General features: G+C 44.2%; 1 protein-coding gene across 1 annotated transcript; it reads right to left on the reverse strand.

The window, feature by feature from the left end:
- Positions 1-271: 271 nt before the first annotated feature.
- On the reverse strand, positions 272-17,819 carry LOC128620553 (protein phosphatase PTC7 homolog). The gene is made up of 6 exons (XM_053645692.1): positions 17,150-17,819; positions 7,104-7,283; positions 5,209-5,407; positions 2,587-2,710; positions 1,508-1,637; positions 272-1,353 (listed from the first exon to the last, which is right to left on the reverse strand). Exons 1-6 carry the CDS (start codon positions 17,349-17,351, stop codon positions 1,295-1,297), a joined length of 894 nt encoding a protein of 297 aa, XP_053501667.1. The 5' UTR covers positions 17,352-17,819; the 3' UTR covers positions 272-1,294.
- Between the last annotated feature and the right edge of the window lie 254 nt (positions 17,820-18,073).

An 18,073-nucleotide genomic window follows, 5' to 3' on the forward strand; every position in this document is an offset into this window, starting at 1 on the left:
AAATGTGTTTTTAAAACTCTCAGGCACGGCCGTAGACCCCCTGCAGCACCTTAACGGACCTCTAGAGTTCACAGAACCCCTGTTGGATTAGAACTTAAGGTCTAAAATAAAGACAGCGTGGGATGGAGAGCCAGAGCGAGCGATAATGATAAAAATACAGATGTGATGAATTCATTAGTTCGGGCAGGAAGAGCGCTGTTCTGTACTCGAGCCACATGAGACCACGAGATGGACAAACCTCATCTAGGAAAAGAAGAAAAAAAAAACGAAACCCATTCACATACAATTTATTTTCTTTAGTTAAAACTAATCCAGACTAGCGTGGCCGGGATTATTATGGAAATTTATTATTATTTATTATTAAGCACGTTACAGACCTCTGTACTAGCTACAAACCCAATTACCCATGATGCAGTTCGGTAAGCTGTTAATGCCACTCTAAACCCCTGTGTCTCATACAAAGGCTAAATTCACTCAGACTTTACAGTATCAGCTTACAGTCTTTCTCCAAAAAACAAACCCCCCCCATAAAAAAAATAATAAAATAAAAAAAAAACGCACAAATGACCAAAAACCAGTTTTGCATCTTTGTCCTGCTTCTTCTGTGCTGTCCTCCGCTGGCCACGCCCCCCATTTTAATATCACCACGAGAAGAAAGCCTTGTCTGCTTAATTTACAAAAAAAAAGGGGGCGTTGCCATGTCACCCAATCCTGAGCTGCACTTGCTGAACCGAATGACATGAAACACACACGTTAACCCACCATTTACACACACACACACACACACAGGAGCATAATCTTAAATAGCAGACAATCTTAACCAACGCTCTTACACATACGATTTACATTCTCCCAGCTATAAAAGGGGCTAAAAATAAAAACATCCCCTACAGTGTCCACGCTGAGAGAGCGCTCTCTTTTAGAAGCACCTTGGGTAACGCACGGCTCGCTCTCCGATCCGAAAAGGGAAAAAAAAAAAAAAAAAAAAAAAAAAAAACCATACAGCTTAAATAACATACGATGGAGGCGTAGGACGAGCAAGATGACTCATCCTCCCATAATCCTCTGGTGCATGAGCACAAATAGCCTCCTATAGAATCATTGTCCACCCACAAAGGTGAGTCCACGCTCTCCTTATCTTCCCATGAGCTACTCGGGACAAGAACAGAAAAGAAGGATGGGGGCGAGAGACGGTTCCAGACGAGTGGCAGACGAAGAGGAAGACACCGGGACGATAAAGAAAGAGAGAGAGACAGAGAGAGAGAGAGAGAAAGACAAGCTCCGCCGATCGAGCTCAGTCCGTGTATTCGGCCACGATGGAGAGCAGCACTGTGATGTCATCGGGTTTTCCTCCTGAGGACGAGAGAAAGGGAGAAAATTTTATTCGGGATTATTTTCTATAAAGATTTTACAAACTTCAGTTGGAGGAAGTCGTAACCTTTTGTTGTAATTTAACGTTTCATTTTAATCGGACATTTCTGAAGAGCAGGTTGGTTGTGGTTCTCACCTCTGACGTTGAGGCCGTTATCGCAGGCGAACTGGGCGAAAGGGGACATGTAGTTCGGGTCGTAGGCGAGCTCGTGGGCCTGCTCCGCTATACTGCGCGCCGTCTGCTGGACGCTGTCGTAATTTGTGTTCTGTCATGGATAATACACAGTGATGGGGTTGTAACTCGAGACAAAAATGCTTCCAGTTATCGTGATATGAACTTTTACACCGGTCAGCCATAACATTAAAACCACCTGCCTAATATTTTGTAGGTCCTTCAAAACTCGTGCCTTCAAAACAGCTCTGAGCCGTCGAGGCATGGACTCTACATGACCTCTGAAGGTGTGCTGTGGTATCTGGAACCAAGACGTTAGCAGCGGATCCTTTAAAGCCCTGTAAGTTGTGAGGTCGGGCCTCCCCGGATCGGACTTGTTTGTCCAGTACGTCACGCAGATGCTCGATGGGATTGAGATCTGTGGAATTTGAAGCCCAAGTCCACACACCTTGAAGTCTTTCTCATGTTGCTCAAACCGTTCCTGAACAATTTTTGCAGTGTAGCAGGACACATTATCCTGCTGAAACATTCCACTGTGATTAGGGGACACCGTTGCCATGACGGTGTGTATTTGATCTGCTTGATCTTCCATTGCTCCACGGGCCAGTTCTGATGCTCACATGCCCATCGCATCAATGAGCCTTGGGTGTCCATGACCCTGTCGCTGGTTCACCGGTCGTCCTTCCTTGGACCACTTTTTTGGTACGTACTAACCACCGGGAACACCCCACAAGACCTGCTGTTACGGAGACGCTCCGACCCGGTCGTCTAGCCTCCACAATTAGGCCCTTGTTAAAGTCTCTCAGATCCTTACGCTTGCCCATTTTTCCTGCTTCCAACACATCAACTTTGAGAAATGACTGTTCACTTGCTGCCTAATAAATATATTCCCGCCCCTCGACAGGTGCCACTGTGACGAGATAATCTGTGTTATTCCATTCACCAGTCAGTGGTTTTAAAGTTATGGCTGATCGGTGTATATCCAACACATGTCCGATAGACGATCTTTGTTTGCCGGCGTGTGTGAGCGTGAGCAAACATACCTTGAGCTTCTTAAGCTCTTGCAGGATCATGTAGTCCGGCATGTTGTCGAAAAGACCATCCGTGGCAGTGAGGATGATGTCACCAAGCTGGACGTCAAATGAAGACTTGTCTGCCATTTCGGGACTGAGAAACAGAGAGAGAGAGAGAGAGAGAGAGAGAGAGAGAGAGAGAGAGAGAGAGTTCACAATGACACAGTGACTACAGTAATGTAAAACCTGAGGTAAGTCGCCGTGTCCTGACCTGATGTGACCCCTGCCCTGAGCTTGCAGTGTTAGTCTGACTTCCAGGAAACAGAATCAGAGCCTAGCGCCCAGTTTCCATCTGAGCCGCCAGCGCTGGTGGAAATACTTTACAAGAGGGAAGGAGGCGGAGGAGGAGGAGGGGGGAGGAATGGAGTTATGCAAGAGGAGGTGAGTGAAGGATGGAACGGATTAAGAGTGAAAAGTGGCACGATGGCCCGAGTAACCCTGTAGTGTAACACGGACAGCACAGGTACTACACCAGTTACACAATATACTGGATTATTTACCGATGCTTCAAAATACCCGTTATACCCCGAGGGTCATATCTGGGGGTACGCTGTTTAAGGAAAGAGATCCATTTTTTGAGTCCTTCTCCTTCATCATGTTACAAATGTGGTTACTAAAGTCGTCAAAAGTACCGGTACTTCGGTACCAAGTCGGTACTTAATAAATAAATAAATAAATAAATAAATAATTGACAGCAACAGATTTTCATAAATACCGGTAGTACAGAGTACCGGGTCAGTCTGGTACCGATGCGCCGCTGGTGCTGTGGCTCCAAATCCACAAAAGCTTGTGGACTAGAAAGGTGCAAAGAGCCACGAATGGAAATACATTGGATTCGAGGGGCAGACCACAAAGGGAACATCATCGATAACCAAAAACCGATTCGCAAACGGTGTAACCGGAGTTTCTTGACGAAAGGAGGAAACGCATCAGGCCCATTAAAGCACCTTAAAGACCGACACCCGGATTTATCCAAGGAGTTCGCGCAGGCGAGTTTCAAATTACGCTTGCGGTTCCGTTATGAATATTGTAGCGTAGTTTAATTCGAGTGTAGGACTGCAACAAAAAACACCCTCGTTTTTGCGTACTCAATGGTTAGCATACGCGCGGGTAACGCTAATGTGGTCGAGTGTCCTTATTAACCGTTTAATGCTTTAAAAAAAAAAAAAAGTTTCTCGTATTGTTAAGTACAAAACTACGCTACATGATAGGGGGAGGGGCTTGTGGAGGCAGTAGCTACAAAAGGTTGAGAACCTCTGTAATAGTGTGACAAGCTCGAGTACGAGTTACGGTAATTAAAGAAAGTCGTATCTTGTAATATTCTGTGCAGCGATGCTCTGTCGCTACTACCGTAAACCCGTATGGAAAACACGTGCTGGGACCACTGGAAATCCTCTTTAATCGATGAGCAACCGATCAATAAAGGACTGGTGAGTAAGAGCTATTAGTCAATCACAGCGCAGGACTGAGGACTGACGAAGACCGATGATGAAAATGCTCTGAAGTAGGCGTTCATTGATGAAAGCGTAGCTGGTGTTTTTATTGCGTACTTTAGTTGTTTGGCTCAGTTTAATGTGGGAAAACTTGCTTATCAGCACATGATCTGCTGCTGGTTTCGAGTCAAAGGAGTTCAAGCCAGCTATTAGGGGGGAAAATAAATAAACAAACAAACAAACAAAAACAGTGGTTGAAGTGCTCTGAGATTGACTTCCGTTACCAAGAGGGGATTCCCCCGCTGTTTCACAGCTGTCCGATGCGTGTATGTTCACGATCACGTCGACTGATGATTAGATTAATTTATTTTGCTCACTTTAAGCCCTTCGCACGTCGGCCGAACAGATCACCAACGGATCGCCGAATCGCAGATCCGACACCCGTGACTAAATACGAAGCAGTGGCGTACGATCGTCCGCAGACTCGGACGTCTGCGTCGTGGAAATAAAAAGTCCAAAAATAAGTGAGTGTTCTTTCTTTTCCGTGAAACGCTCGCTTCGTGGAAACGTCCTAAAAAAGGAGGCTCGTTAAAGCCGGAGTAACAGTAGAAATGTCTCTCGTGTCTGATGACGCTCTGGGAGAAAGTCAGGTTGCAAACCCGTCCAACTACATAAAAGATTCAAGTGGCCTGTTTAATTTTAGCGTCACATGAGGAGCTCAAAATAGTCTCGCCCCTGCCAAGGCCGACCGGGGGACGACAAACCCAGAGTGACGATCGGTCGAGCCGAGTGTCTGTCTGCTACCTGCGTTCTGATTGGCTAATTCGGTGCTGGCTTTGGGCTGCTGGCAGGACAGAGAGGTTGAAAGGACACTCACGTGGCACTGTCTTTGACTTTCTTGAAAAATGCAAACACCACCCCTTAAGTCGTTCTCGTACTCGCTTACTAGTTCTCTTGCTCTTTACACTCTTGATTTAGTCTACAGATTGTTGCGAGTTGTTGCCATGGTTACATCAAACCAGCTAAAGTAACACAAACAACAACCACAGCTCTCTCATTCCCTGAATCATACCTGTGCCCCCTTTCCAGCTTATTTCTTAATACACTGATGGCACGTGCTGGTCCAACATAACGTTAGTGTAGACACGTGGATGATTACCTGTCGCTCAGGACGGACCCCTCGGCCCCCGGTGGTGCGATCGACAGCTGAAAGGGGGTGTTGAAGTAGTGCTGCTGCTCGTCGGAGCGATGGATCACCTCGCCGCCCCTCACCACCAGGAACCCCGAATCCCCCAGGTTGCACGCATGGATTTGATGACTCCTCCGGTCCAGCACCACTATACATGCTGTACTGCTGCCTGCAGGGACGAGAGAAGAACATCCGAAGCCCTGAGCATCCGATATTCGAAAGCGCGACACGACGGTACAATGCGCTTTAAGTCGTCTTAATTTAAAGTCTCAACCTGAGCAATAGAACTACCCGAATAGCCGTGGCCTAATACTCTATCGAGCACACGATCAGATTAGACAGCCCTGTCGAAGACTGGTCAGAAAACGACCTAGCGGTCTACAGATATCTTAGGAATACGACGCTAGTGCGCCGTTTATACGGACGAGGATATTTTCAGTCAGATCAGTTTACAAATAAATTTTTTTAAACAGTTTTATCTAGAGAATTCACCGTCCCTGTGAGATCTCAGGCTCATACGACCTGCAAACTAGCTACCTGTTTAGCAAGCAGGTCATTTCCTGTTTCTAAACAGTCACTAAGCTAGCATGCTATTCATTCTAACCACTTATGTAAGGTCACGCTGGTGCTAGCTGCTTAACCCGTAACTTAAAAGTTGTCCAAAGAAAGTATTATTTGCTAGCATGACGTCTAATAAAGTACTGTTCTATGAAGCGTTAGCCTTCAGGTCACTTCTAAAGCCTACAGGAGTTAAAACGTAGCATCGTACGAGCTACTTGACGCTCTGGGTTCTGGTTCGTGGATCTCAGATGTCCCTAAAGCAGAGAGAATGTTAGGTACACGCATACAACAAATATGAAAGTCTGGGATCACACTCACACACACTAATACACTCACACACACCCTATCCTTTGATGACTCACTCTGCAGACATTCTCAACATCTTTTTTTTTTTTTTTTGTAAGCTAATTTGTGTGCATGTGTATGAGTCACGAAATGCTGCGTCTTGTTAAACAATAGTGTGTTTGTGTGTGTTCTAACCCGGCAACTGACGCTATAAAACAGCTAGCGGGGAAAAATATCCTGTATTTTGAATTTAAAAAAAAAAAGAAGGCTGGACAAGTGCACAAACGATGACTGTTTCGAGAAACCTCGCAAATGTGAGAAGACCCTCGATCCAAGCCTTTCATACGGTTTAGAAAGTGTTCTATCCTGGAGCCTGAACGTTTTACCCACAGTGCACTGAAAGTCTGTTTCAAGTTTCATAAAGAAGTTCACTACGCTACCTGTAACATGTCAGAAGATTTATTTACATACATACTGTACAGATGACAAATTAAAGGAAGAAATGGTCTTGTTATGCTGTGTGTGTTTGGGGGGGGGGGGGTGTTTATTTATTTAGCTGGCATGCTTCGTGTCCACTCGTCCCCTTAGATAGAAGCATCGTTGCAAATCAATACCGCAGTTCTTCTGACTGAAAACTTTTATCCCGTGATGAAAGATTTCCGATGGGTGTGGTCACTTCCAGGATGACTCCGCCCCCACATACAGGCCCCAAGGCTTACTGAATGTGTTTGTGAGGAGGATGTAGGTCATATCCTAAGGCCTTCACACTCATCACATCTCACTCTAAGTGAACACGTGGGAGATTCGGGAGCGGCGTGATGGAAGACGCTCGCCGTCAAAACACCAGCCGAGGGGAAATCTTTGGAAAGAACGGCGTTGGTCGCTCCAGAATTGCAGAACCTACGCCACTGAAGCTGTTCTGGGAGCTTGTGGTGTCCTAACACCTTACTAACACACCATGTTGGATTTTCCTTTAATCTGTCACCAGTCAATGTGTACGTATGTGTTGTTTCTCTTACCCAGCAGAGGTACTTTGTTCTGTAGGAGCTCGTAGTAAGCCGAGGTGAGGATCCCCACGGGGCTGCTGGGAGTGAAGCGTCCCTCCTTCACCAACCGCTCACACGTTCTCATCAGTGTCTCGGAGAACTGGGACGGGTCAACGCCATAATCGCGCCATCCACCCACCCCATCCGCAACACCTACAGAGGGAGAGGGAGAGAGAAGGGGGGGTGAGAGAGAGAGAGAGCGAGAAGGAGGGAGGGAGAGAGCGAGAGAGAGGAGAAAGGGGGAGAGAGGGAGAGAGATAGAGTTAGAGATGGAGGGAGAGGAGGAGGGAGAGAGAGAGATAGGGAGAGATACGGAGAGACGGAGAGAGGGAGAGAGAGAGGGAGAGAGAGAGAGGGAGAGAGAGAGATAGGGAGAGAGAGAGAGAGACAGGGAGAGAGGGAGAGATAGGGAGAGAGGGAGAGATAGGGAGAGAGAGAGAGGGAGAGAGACAGGGAGAGAGACAGGGAGAGAGACAGGGAGAGAGACAGGGAGAGAGGGAGAGATAGGGAGAGAGGGAGGGGGAGAGAGAGATAGGGAGAGAGATGGAGAGAGAGATGAGGGAGAGAGGGAGAGAGGGGGGGGGGGAGATAGGAAGACACATATTATTCATTCATTCATCTTCAGTAAGCACTTCATGACGGGTCAGGAACGCCCCTCGCCCCGCGGGACTCTACGCTCCGTCCGGGACGTGAATCCGTTGCGACAGTGAGACAGAAGCTTCTCGTAAATCCTGTCTGCACGTCATATTAATGAAGCAGAAGTCACGCTGGGTAAATCGTGTTATTTAGAAGCGTTTGTTTGTCCAGCTGCTCCCGCTAAGCTAACAGACACTGATAGTGTCATGCAGATCTGCGGTAAAACTGCCCGCCATGTACCAGTAAAGAACGGACAGATTTTTAATTACGCTTCCGCACACTACTCAACCGGATTTCATCTACTAGCGTGCAAAAAAACCCTCAAAAACGCGTCACTGTTAGCATTTCCTTTATCTTGCGAATCAAATACATTTTAAATTGCATCGTCCATTTATTCCCCCAGTAAGTGCTTCATCCTGGTCAGGGTCTCACTGGATCCAGAGCCTGCTGGTCATGTGTCATGATGTAATTTCAAGACATGACACTGAGCCTGGAATTATTAGGAAATTCCGTTGTTGAGAAGATTGAATACGATCCAGTGCCAAATGAATCGCGTCAGCTTCTGCAGTAAAAACTGAACTAAAACCTGAGAATCTGTATTCCACTTTTCTGATGGTTTGATCTATGACTATGACTTTCGAATGAGTCAAATAAACACTGGGGAAATTTTTTTTTTTTTTTTAAATCACCATACACTAGATGGTAACAAGACCTTCTTAAACGTTACGTTTACGACCTTAAAGTGCACCTACTATGGTTTTTCAAACATTACCTTTCATGTAGTGTGTTACATACGGAGCTGTTTGTGAATGTGAAAACGTCTGCAAAGTTTCAAAAATCAAAGCTCACGACAAACGGAGTTATCGACTCCCAAAAGAAGGAACCGATTCTGAACGGCTGAAACGAGTCGTTAGTGATTCCAGACTTCCTTCCTGTACTAACCTACGCATGTTTGTTACAAAAAGCCCCGCCTCTGGTCTTCATCGGATGCTCGCTGACAGCGTTAGACCGATCACGACAGACTGGGACATCTGACCAATCAGAGCAGAGTATGCTCTCTGAAAGGAGGAGTTTAGAACGAATCCTTTGGAACGAATCATTTAACGAGTCGTTTGTGACACTGGAGAGAAAAGGTAGCGCTGCAGTTTAAATTATGAGCACGTTAAAGTGTTTTTTGACCTCGGATGCGTGTAAATCTATCGTATGAGACCTTTAAAACAAAATTAGGCACGTTTCAAATCCATAATAGGTGCGCTTTAAGTTACTCTCTTACAAGCCAAAGGCAATAAACAGCACACAAGCAATCAGTCACTGCAGTAATACTGTACTAAGCTTACCCCTAACATGATTCATATTCACCACACACACACACATTAACACGAGCTGTCGAAGCTACCAAAAATCCCACTCATGACATCAGCAGGATATGTTGACTTCCTCTGTATTGTTCGACACTTCGCAAGTGTTAAAGAGCTGAAAGATAAAGACGTGAAGACAGACGCTGCTCGCTCACAACGTGACTCTTAGTAACACTCTCTGTCTCACACTCACACGCTTACAGGCCTTATGGCACAGCTTTGTGATGCTAATTCACATTTTATTCTGCGTGTGTGTGCGTGTGTGTGTGTGTGTGTGTGTGTGTGTGTGGATAGATGGATAAATAGAAACAGATAGACTGATCGATCGCTTTATTAATCCTAGAGGGAAATTCACCCATCACAGCAGCACAGAGACTACAGAGAAGTATATTAAAAGTAATTTAAACTTTAGAAATGAAACAAGATAAGAATAAATACACACCACCGGTCAAATGTTTGTGGACACGCGACTGAGATGTTTCTCATGATCTTAACAACCTTTGATCTAAAACGTGTGAAATCGGCGTCGTAGACTAAAATATAATCGTGACGACATATTCATTTCTTTCATTAGAAAGCTAACATTTTATTCACAAAAATACACACACACACACACACACACACACACACACACACACATATATATATATATATATATATATATATATATTTTTTTAAACGGACGACTCGGAGGGAAATATTTCCGAAAAGCAGCCGATAAGAGTCCGGCGTCGGTGGGAACTCCTTTAATACCGTTTAAAAATCATCTCAGGGAAATTCCTCAAGAACTCGCTCGAGAAAACGCCAAGAATCCATTTCTGGAAATTCTCGGCGGAAAGGGCGTCCACTTTGAAGATGCTAAAATACTAAACTATTCTGATTTATTTTGGAGTTTTCAACCGCGACATAATTCCCATAGTTCCACTTGTGTTACTCCGGAGTTTTGATGACTTTATTATTATTATTCTAAAACGCGGGAAAATAAATAAATAAAAATAAAAGAACGAGTGCGTCTAAACTCTCGCCCGGTAGTGCGATGCGGCAGGGCGACGTGGTAGTGTAAACATAGATACAAGATACAAAGATATATAGATACAAGATATAATGTAGATAATGCTGATATAATGCATATATAAGTCTCGATTTCTGCTCGACATCAAGGCCTATCAGGCATTTCAGATTATAAATGAAACGTTTCGGGGGGGGGGGGGGGGGGGGGGGGTTTGGAAGAGCGCAGTGATGAATTTGCACGAGCAGGTCAGACGGCGTATGTGACTGTAAGAACATCCGGAGTGTTTATAACAGAGTGTTAAAATGACTTACAGTACAATGTCCGGCTCTTACACTGCACACACACACACACACACTCTCTGCAATAACGCCGTCATAACACCGAGTTAACTGGACTTATGATGGAAAAAGAGCAAAAAGTTAGAACAACAAAAAAACAGCACTAGATCATACTAACACAAAGTACACTGGCTTATTAAAAAAAAAAGAAAAGAAAAAAATCCCCCCGTTAATGAAAATATAAAGTAGACCTCCTCGGTCTGATAAAAGGCAGATTTCAATCTGTTTTTTTTCCCCCCCTTTCATTAAAAACAAAAACGAGACGGTACAGTTTGACCAGATTTGTCCCCGAGGTAAAAGGCTAACTGTTGTGATTATGAAAACACCTCGCGTGTTCAGTTTGTTTTGTATGTCTAAGTAATGTTTAATCCTGTGGAACGTCCACAAAACGAGTTCGTTCCGGATACAAGCAATAACCTCTCTCCTCCTTTCTCCAAGTTCTAGATTAAGAGAAGATAATACTTCATCAATCCCCAGATGGAGAAGTTAGTGTCACAGCAGCAGCAAAACAGGTGAAGAAACAAGAGATAGTAACGAGAACAATACAGGGATTATATAAAGAGTATACACACACACGAGATGTATAAATATGTATACACATAAGCGCAAACTATATATACACACACACACACACACGAGCAGTATATACAACAAAAAATGAATAGTGGTACTATATATCATACGTAGCATATGTACAGTGTACACAACACTACACACATTGCATCTGTACGGTATAATCAGCGTAGATATATAACGATAACTATGACGTAGTTAATAAGAGGGGGAAAAATAAATAAACCTCAGCGTGTAACGTTATCGAGGAAACAGACCGCACGAACTACGAGTCAATTTTATTTACATAACGCTTTAAACAACGCACATCGTCACAAAGCAGCTTTACAGAAATTTCCGGATATACGTTTTTAAACGTACGGGTTCATCCCGAGTGAGCGAGCAAGCCGGCGGCGACGGTGTCGAGGATGACCTCCCTGAGACGACGGGAGGAAGAAACCTCGAGAGGAACCGGACTCAAAAGAGAACCTCATCTGGGCGAGTCCACATGCTGAAGACTTTCCCACGGCGGAAAAGCTACCGACTCTGACAAAGCCTCCGTCCGACGGTTTTTACGTGCGTTTTACGGGTCCTCCACCTTCTGACCAATCGGAATGGAGAACAACGGTGCTGTGGTATAAAAACAACTAAAAGGTAGGAGGAGAGATTAAACGATGGAGGCGTGGATTGTTTAAGACCTGGGCTTTATGGCGACGTTCAAAATGGCCCTGGGTCGAATTTTAGTGTCTCTGAAGATTCAGCGAATGCAGCGCAGTTATGTTTATAATGCAGTCTGGGCAGACATGATGCACACACACACACAGCGTTGTTGAATAACTGATGCTAACTATAGTCTCTGTTCAGATATAACAGCAGGGCAAAAGGACAGAGAAGGTCACTAGATGCTTTTTCGCTTAGAAGTCTTTACGGTGAAAATGACAGACTTCATCTCAGGAGCACAGATGTTACTGATTCTGACAGATTCTTCACAATATAAGAGCGATCCTAGGGAAAAAAATCGTTCATCACCCTGCCTCTTTCACACACACACACACACACACACACACACACAGGATTCCTCAGAGAGGACCATACAAGGAGCCAGACCGCTGCTTCCTCAAACACACACATGGGAGAAAAGCAGCGTCCAAATAAAACAAATTCTCAGGCGGTACAACACGGGGCCAGAGCTCAGGAGTAACCCGGGACAGCCGATATAAACAAACATGACACGCTTCCAGATGAAACGCCGTGTTCCTGGCACAAAGTCTGACGTATCTGAACAGTTACAGATGGAGTACTCCAAAAGTTCACCTGCGTCTGACGTAAATCCCCCACCGCCTTGGGTCTGCGTGAGGAATAAAGTTCACTCGACCGCAGCGGAGGCGCTCGACAAGCGTGTCGCTTAACAACTCCTCACAAGTCAACTACCCAAAGCCCCAAAGTCATAATTCAGCTGAAAATGATATATTCACACCTTTTCTCTGACAATTACTGGTGGGAGGCTTTATAGCCAGCAGTTTAGCATCGTGAAAACTGCAGGTCTAATTTGTGCACGTGTCTCGAAGGACGTTGCTCAACAACGTCACGTAAATACTTTCATAAAACAGCACGAGGAGTCTGGATCAAAACAAGGACACTGTCATTGATGAAAAGCACCAGACCTCGAACGCGTGCTCGAACACCGTCCACACCTCGTCCCTCACACCCCAACACCATCCAAACACCATCCTCACCTCATTCACACCCCAACACCATCCAAACACCATCCTCACCTCATTCCCACACACACCCCAACACCATCCAAACACCATCCTCACCTCATTCACACACTCACACCCCAACACCGTCCAAACACCATCCTCACCTCATTCCCACACCCCAACACCATCCAAACACCATCCTCACCTCATTCACACACTCACACCCCAACACCATCCAAACACCATCCTCACCTCATTCCCACACCCCAACACCGTCCAAACACCATCCTCACCTCATTCACACACTCACACCCCAACACCGTCCAAACACCATCCTCACCTCATTCACACACTCACACCCCAACACCATCCAAACACCATCCTCACCTCATTCACACACTCACACCCCAACACCATCCAAACACCATCCTCACCTCATTCACACACCCCAACACCATCCTCACCTCATTCACACACTCACACCCCAACACTGCCCAAACACCATCCTCACCTCATTCACACACCCCAACACCATCCTCACCTCATTCACACACTCACACCCCAACACTGCCCAAACACCATCCTCACCTCATTCACACAGCCCAACACCATCCAAACACCATCCTCACCTCATTCACACACTCACACCCCAACACCATCCAAACACCATCCTCACCTCATTCCCACACCCCAACACCATCCAAACACCATCCTCACCTCATTCACACACTCACACCCCAACACCATCCAAACACCATCCTCACCTCATTCACACACTCACACCCCAACACCATCCAAACACCATCCTCACCTCATTCACACACCCCAACACCATCCTCACCTCATTCACACACTCACACCCCAACACTGCCCAAACACCATCCTCACCTCATTCACACACCCCAACACCATCCTCACCTCATTCACACACTCACACCCCAACACCGCCCAAACACCATCCTCATCTCATTCACACAGCCCAACACCATCCAAACACCATCCTCACCTCATTCCCACACACTCCAACACCATCCCCACACAAATTCCAAACACCACCCCCACCTCATCCTCACACACTCCAACACCATCCCCACACACCATCCAAACACCATCCTCACCTCATCCCCACACACTAAAACATCCAAATACTGGGCCTCATTTCACCAATCCTTTAGTAATGTTGTATGTAAACATTTGCATCAGCCAAACCCGAAGTCACATTTTCCACTGTATTTACAGAAGTTTGGGAAACGTTGATTTTCTTTGTACTCACGGGCGTATGCTTATCACCTGCACGGTGCAAAGCGCGCTCCTGGTGCAGCTCATTTGCATGTAGTGATGCCCACAAAACTCCATAAAAGTTCAAGTGCACGGACACGGGAGCACGAAATGAACAACCAGGGTAATGTCCAAAAGATATGAGATGGGAGTTATTTAGACTCACTTCCATGCCAATAATAATAATAATAATAATAATAATAATAATAATAATAATAACAACAACAACAACAACAATAATGAATACTAAATTCATTACGAAATACTAAAAACAAAGAGAACACCTCTACTCTGCGCACTTTGCTTCTTCTGGATCTCAATTAACGGATCTTGTATGGTAGCACTACTTGTATTGTCCTCTGCTTGATATCGCTTTGTTTGTATTTTCTCATATGCGAGTCGCTTTGGATAAAAGCGTCTGCTAGATGAATAAATTTAAATTTAAACTGTCCTTCGGGCATCCATTTACGGCTCTGGGCAGACAGGCAGGCTCCATTTCTTTCATCATAACTGAATGATCAGTTTCATTTTTCTTTATTTACGGGTGTGTGCTGGCTCGCTTTCTTCATTTTTCCCATTCCTTCATTAAAAACAATCATAAAAACTGACTGATTTTCCCTGACCTAGTGAAATAGCAAGCGGATGCGTTTTTGATAGAAACTACAAAGCACGTCTATAAACGTAACAGTATATTTGTACATAAAACCGCAGTGATGTATACAAATTACGTGCTTTGAAGCCAATCAGTACGGGTTTACGAATCAATCAGCATTCTTACGTGTAAATTTACACACGCTCACGAGCAGGACACGAAATTTTTTTCTCTCTGAAATGACGGAATTTTCATGAATACCAATTTTCTTGTGTAAATGCCCATGCAAACAATTTAGGAATAAATCCGCTTGTATCCAGCTTGATAAATGGAGACCCGCTGTCCGCACCTCATCCACACACAACCCAACACTGTCAATACCTCATCTCGGCATGCCTGAACGCCTTAACACCATTTCAGCACCAACCCCACCCAATCCCGTTGACTCCTACACCACCCCCACCTGTGCGCACGTGCTACGACGCTGTCCGGATATCTTCCCCACAGACTCAAAAGCATCCGTCACCGCCTTTTCCCTGCACGCCTCGACACCCCGTCCCCACCTAATCCCCCGCACACAACAACACCATCCAAACCACTTCTATAGTACAACTCCGGCTGCAAACTTTGAACCACACCTCATACCAGAGTCTGATGCCGGTGTTGAGTAACACAAAACTATGTACAAAGACAGCTGGTACCTTCTGTTCATTTTTGATAGATATCAGTGCTTCATATAATGGCAGAAACCACACAAGAAAAAGTCTGTTCTAGGTTTATTGAACCACAGCTATTGGCGTGTACGACAGTGAACTCGAGGCCAGAAGTTTCCTTTATTTATAGTCAAGTACCACAGCTTTGTAGTTTCAGTCAAAAACCTAATAAAACCCAGATATGTCTTGAGAAACTACTTTCATTTGAGTGGGGATTGTATTTTTCCTGTATTTAGCTGAAATACTACTCCTTCCTTTCAGGGAATGGTTAAAGAAGAACTTCAACCTGCGGCTATGTGGATAATTATTACTTAGCACTGCAGTGTACAAAAGTACAGAAGCCAAACATGTCATGGCTGCTGTTAAACAGCTGTCTCGCGCTCAACCACGTGGTACACCGCGCGCACAACAAAAGAACGCTATACCGGAAGTAGAAAACTCCAGGGAAGGGGGGGAAAAAAACCCCTCTTTGTGTTGACGAGGCTAATGTCGAGCCTTAAATATAATCCACGAGACATGCTTATCTTATCCTCTGGCATTATAAATATCAACTACAAAGCACTGTTTACACTTCTTTCTTTTGGGATAAACATAGACTACTAACCAGGAAGACATTAAAAGAAAAAGAATCAGCATCGAGCCACTTGTGTGTTTATCAAAGCACAAAAACAGTGTAAAACGGGCTCGAAGAGCAATTAAACATTATGTTGTACAAAAAAAAAAAAACCCATGACATTTCAGAAGACGTAGTCAAAATAGCATTGTGAATATAGGACGCCAATGCGCATGCGCAACACTGTCACACGTGTCTCCATGGCTACATCGGTACTCATACTCGTATAACTTCACTACAAATAACAAATGATTTCGGGTCGGTTTATTCAAACACGACACCAGAATAAATATGAGAACGTTTTTTTTTAAATTAAAAAGTAGAGTGATAATAGTTGTATAAAATATGATTTAGTTTGATCGCGAGAGTTATTTTGTTCCAACATGGCGGCCTCCATGCTCAACCACTCTGACCTTTAGGAGAAAAAACATTAATGTTTTTATATTAAACTAAAAATGCATATTACACAACGTTACAACACAAACACGAGTGTCATCCCGAGTGTCTTAAACAGTCTTTCATTTCCCCACTTTTCATATTATTATATATATATTTTTTATGATACGTGTCTGTAAGCATGACGGCTTAAATTCGTTAATAATAATAATAATAAATAATATAAATTCAGCGTGAAATAACGCAGAGATCAAGATCTACAAAGCAACATCAATAACAGTTTAAAATAAAATCTTTCCTTTATGGAAATTATTTTAGTTCCGGGTTTGGCCGCTAGTCGCCCTTCCTCTGGTCTGTGTTTCGGGGTAAAAGGTCATCCCCAGCATTAACCATAATAACCACAAATACACTCCTGTCTAATAGATTTATCCTTTGCATCAGTCTGAATTAAATACAACGAGGTTCATCTTCACAAATAACGATAATATGTATATTATTATTATTACTATTATTATTATTATTATTATTATTATTATAAGGACACCAGGAGGGTATTTCAGACGAGGGTTAAATGTCACCTTCCTTCCAGCCCCCACTGTAACGACCTCGTGCGCGCATTATGGTACTTTCAGCCCTGAAGGTCATTCAGAAAAACGAGGTAAGTGGTGACTTGGGGGTAGTTTTATGCTGAATTTATAGAAAGGGTCATTTTAAACAATGCATACCTGAATACAAGCTTGGAGGATGCTTGAGAATGATAAGATGTAAGATAATACAAGAGGAAGTGTAGGAAAGACAACAACAACAACAATAGTGTATTTTTTTTACCTAAGACGTCGGCGGACCTGTGGCGCGCTATGAAGCACGCATCGTCCCCGTAGCACATGCCCTTCTTGAGGATGCCCTTACGGAAGTCTTTGCCGAAACCGCAGCTCGCCGTGACCAGTTTGTAATCCCGGCCATCGGTTTGAGAGAGTCCGCCCAGGACGGCCCTGGCAACGATCCGTCCATAGGAGAGTACCGATAACATCCCACCTCACACACAAACAATCCACTCAGAATGCTCCTGTGTCCCTTTTAACACAAAAATCCCGTCAGGTCAAGTGAAGAACGGCTTTATGTTTTGGCCGATAAAGTTCCTCCACGCTGCTGCCCCATCACCCTGCCCAACATCTTCCTACCCGCACTCTCTCACCCTCACACGCTCGCGCACACAAACAGCCGGGTTCAGAGAACACTGGAGGAAAGAAGAAAAAAAAAAGGAAAAAAACCCCATTGCATACGGGTCTTCGTGTCATGTGACTCTGACGTCACTCCGAGCATGGCGGAAGTGTGGATTTATTTATTTATTTATTTATTTATCTCTATCGTTGCACAATCTTTTAATTTGAAAGACGTGCTTTGCTATTACACTGACTGACTCTGAAAGCAAATCTAGACAATATGTTTGTTTGTTTTTTTTAACTTTTTTATTTTGTTTGGCAAATTCCAATAAAAATTCCTTTATCCATAAACAACAAAAAAAAAGTATGGGTTTATTTCCTACTGTTTCACATGTTTTTTTGTAATGACTCTAGATTAGACTAGATTAGATTTAAGCAGCTTTCTTTCATTTACTGTTTTCATTGGTTTATTTTTAATGATCTGTCTCTTGCTGGCATTGCCTCCTTTATAGGAACTGTATGGTACTTAACCCTTTACCATTGTCCTTTATATTTTACTATTGTTATTATAAAATTTCAGCTAAAAAAA

This window comes from Ictalurus furcatus, chromosome 16 (assembly GCF_023375685.1).
Source record: "Ictalurus furcatus strain D&B chromosome 16, Billie_1.0, whole genome shotgun sequence".
Taxonomy (NCBI): Eukaryota; Metazoa; Chordata; class Actinopteri; order Siluriformes; family Ictaluridae; genus Ictalurus; species Ictalurus furcatus.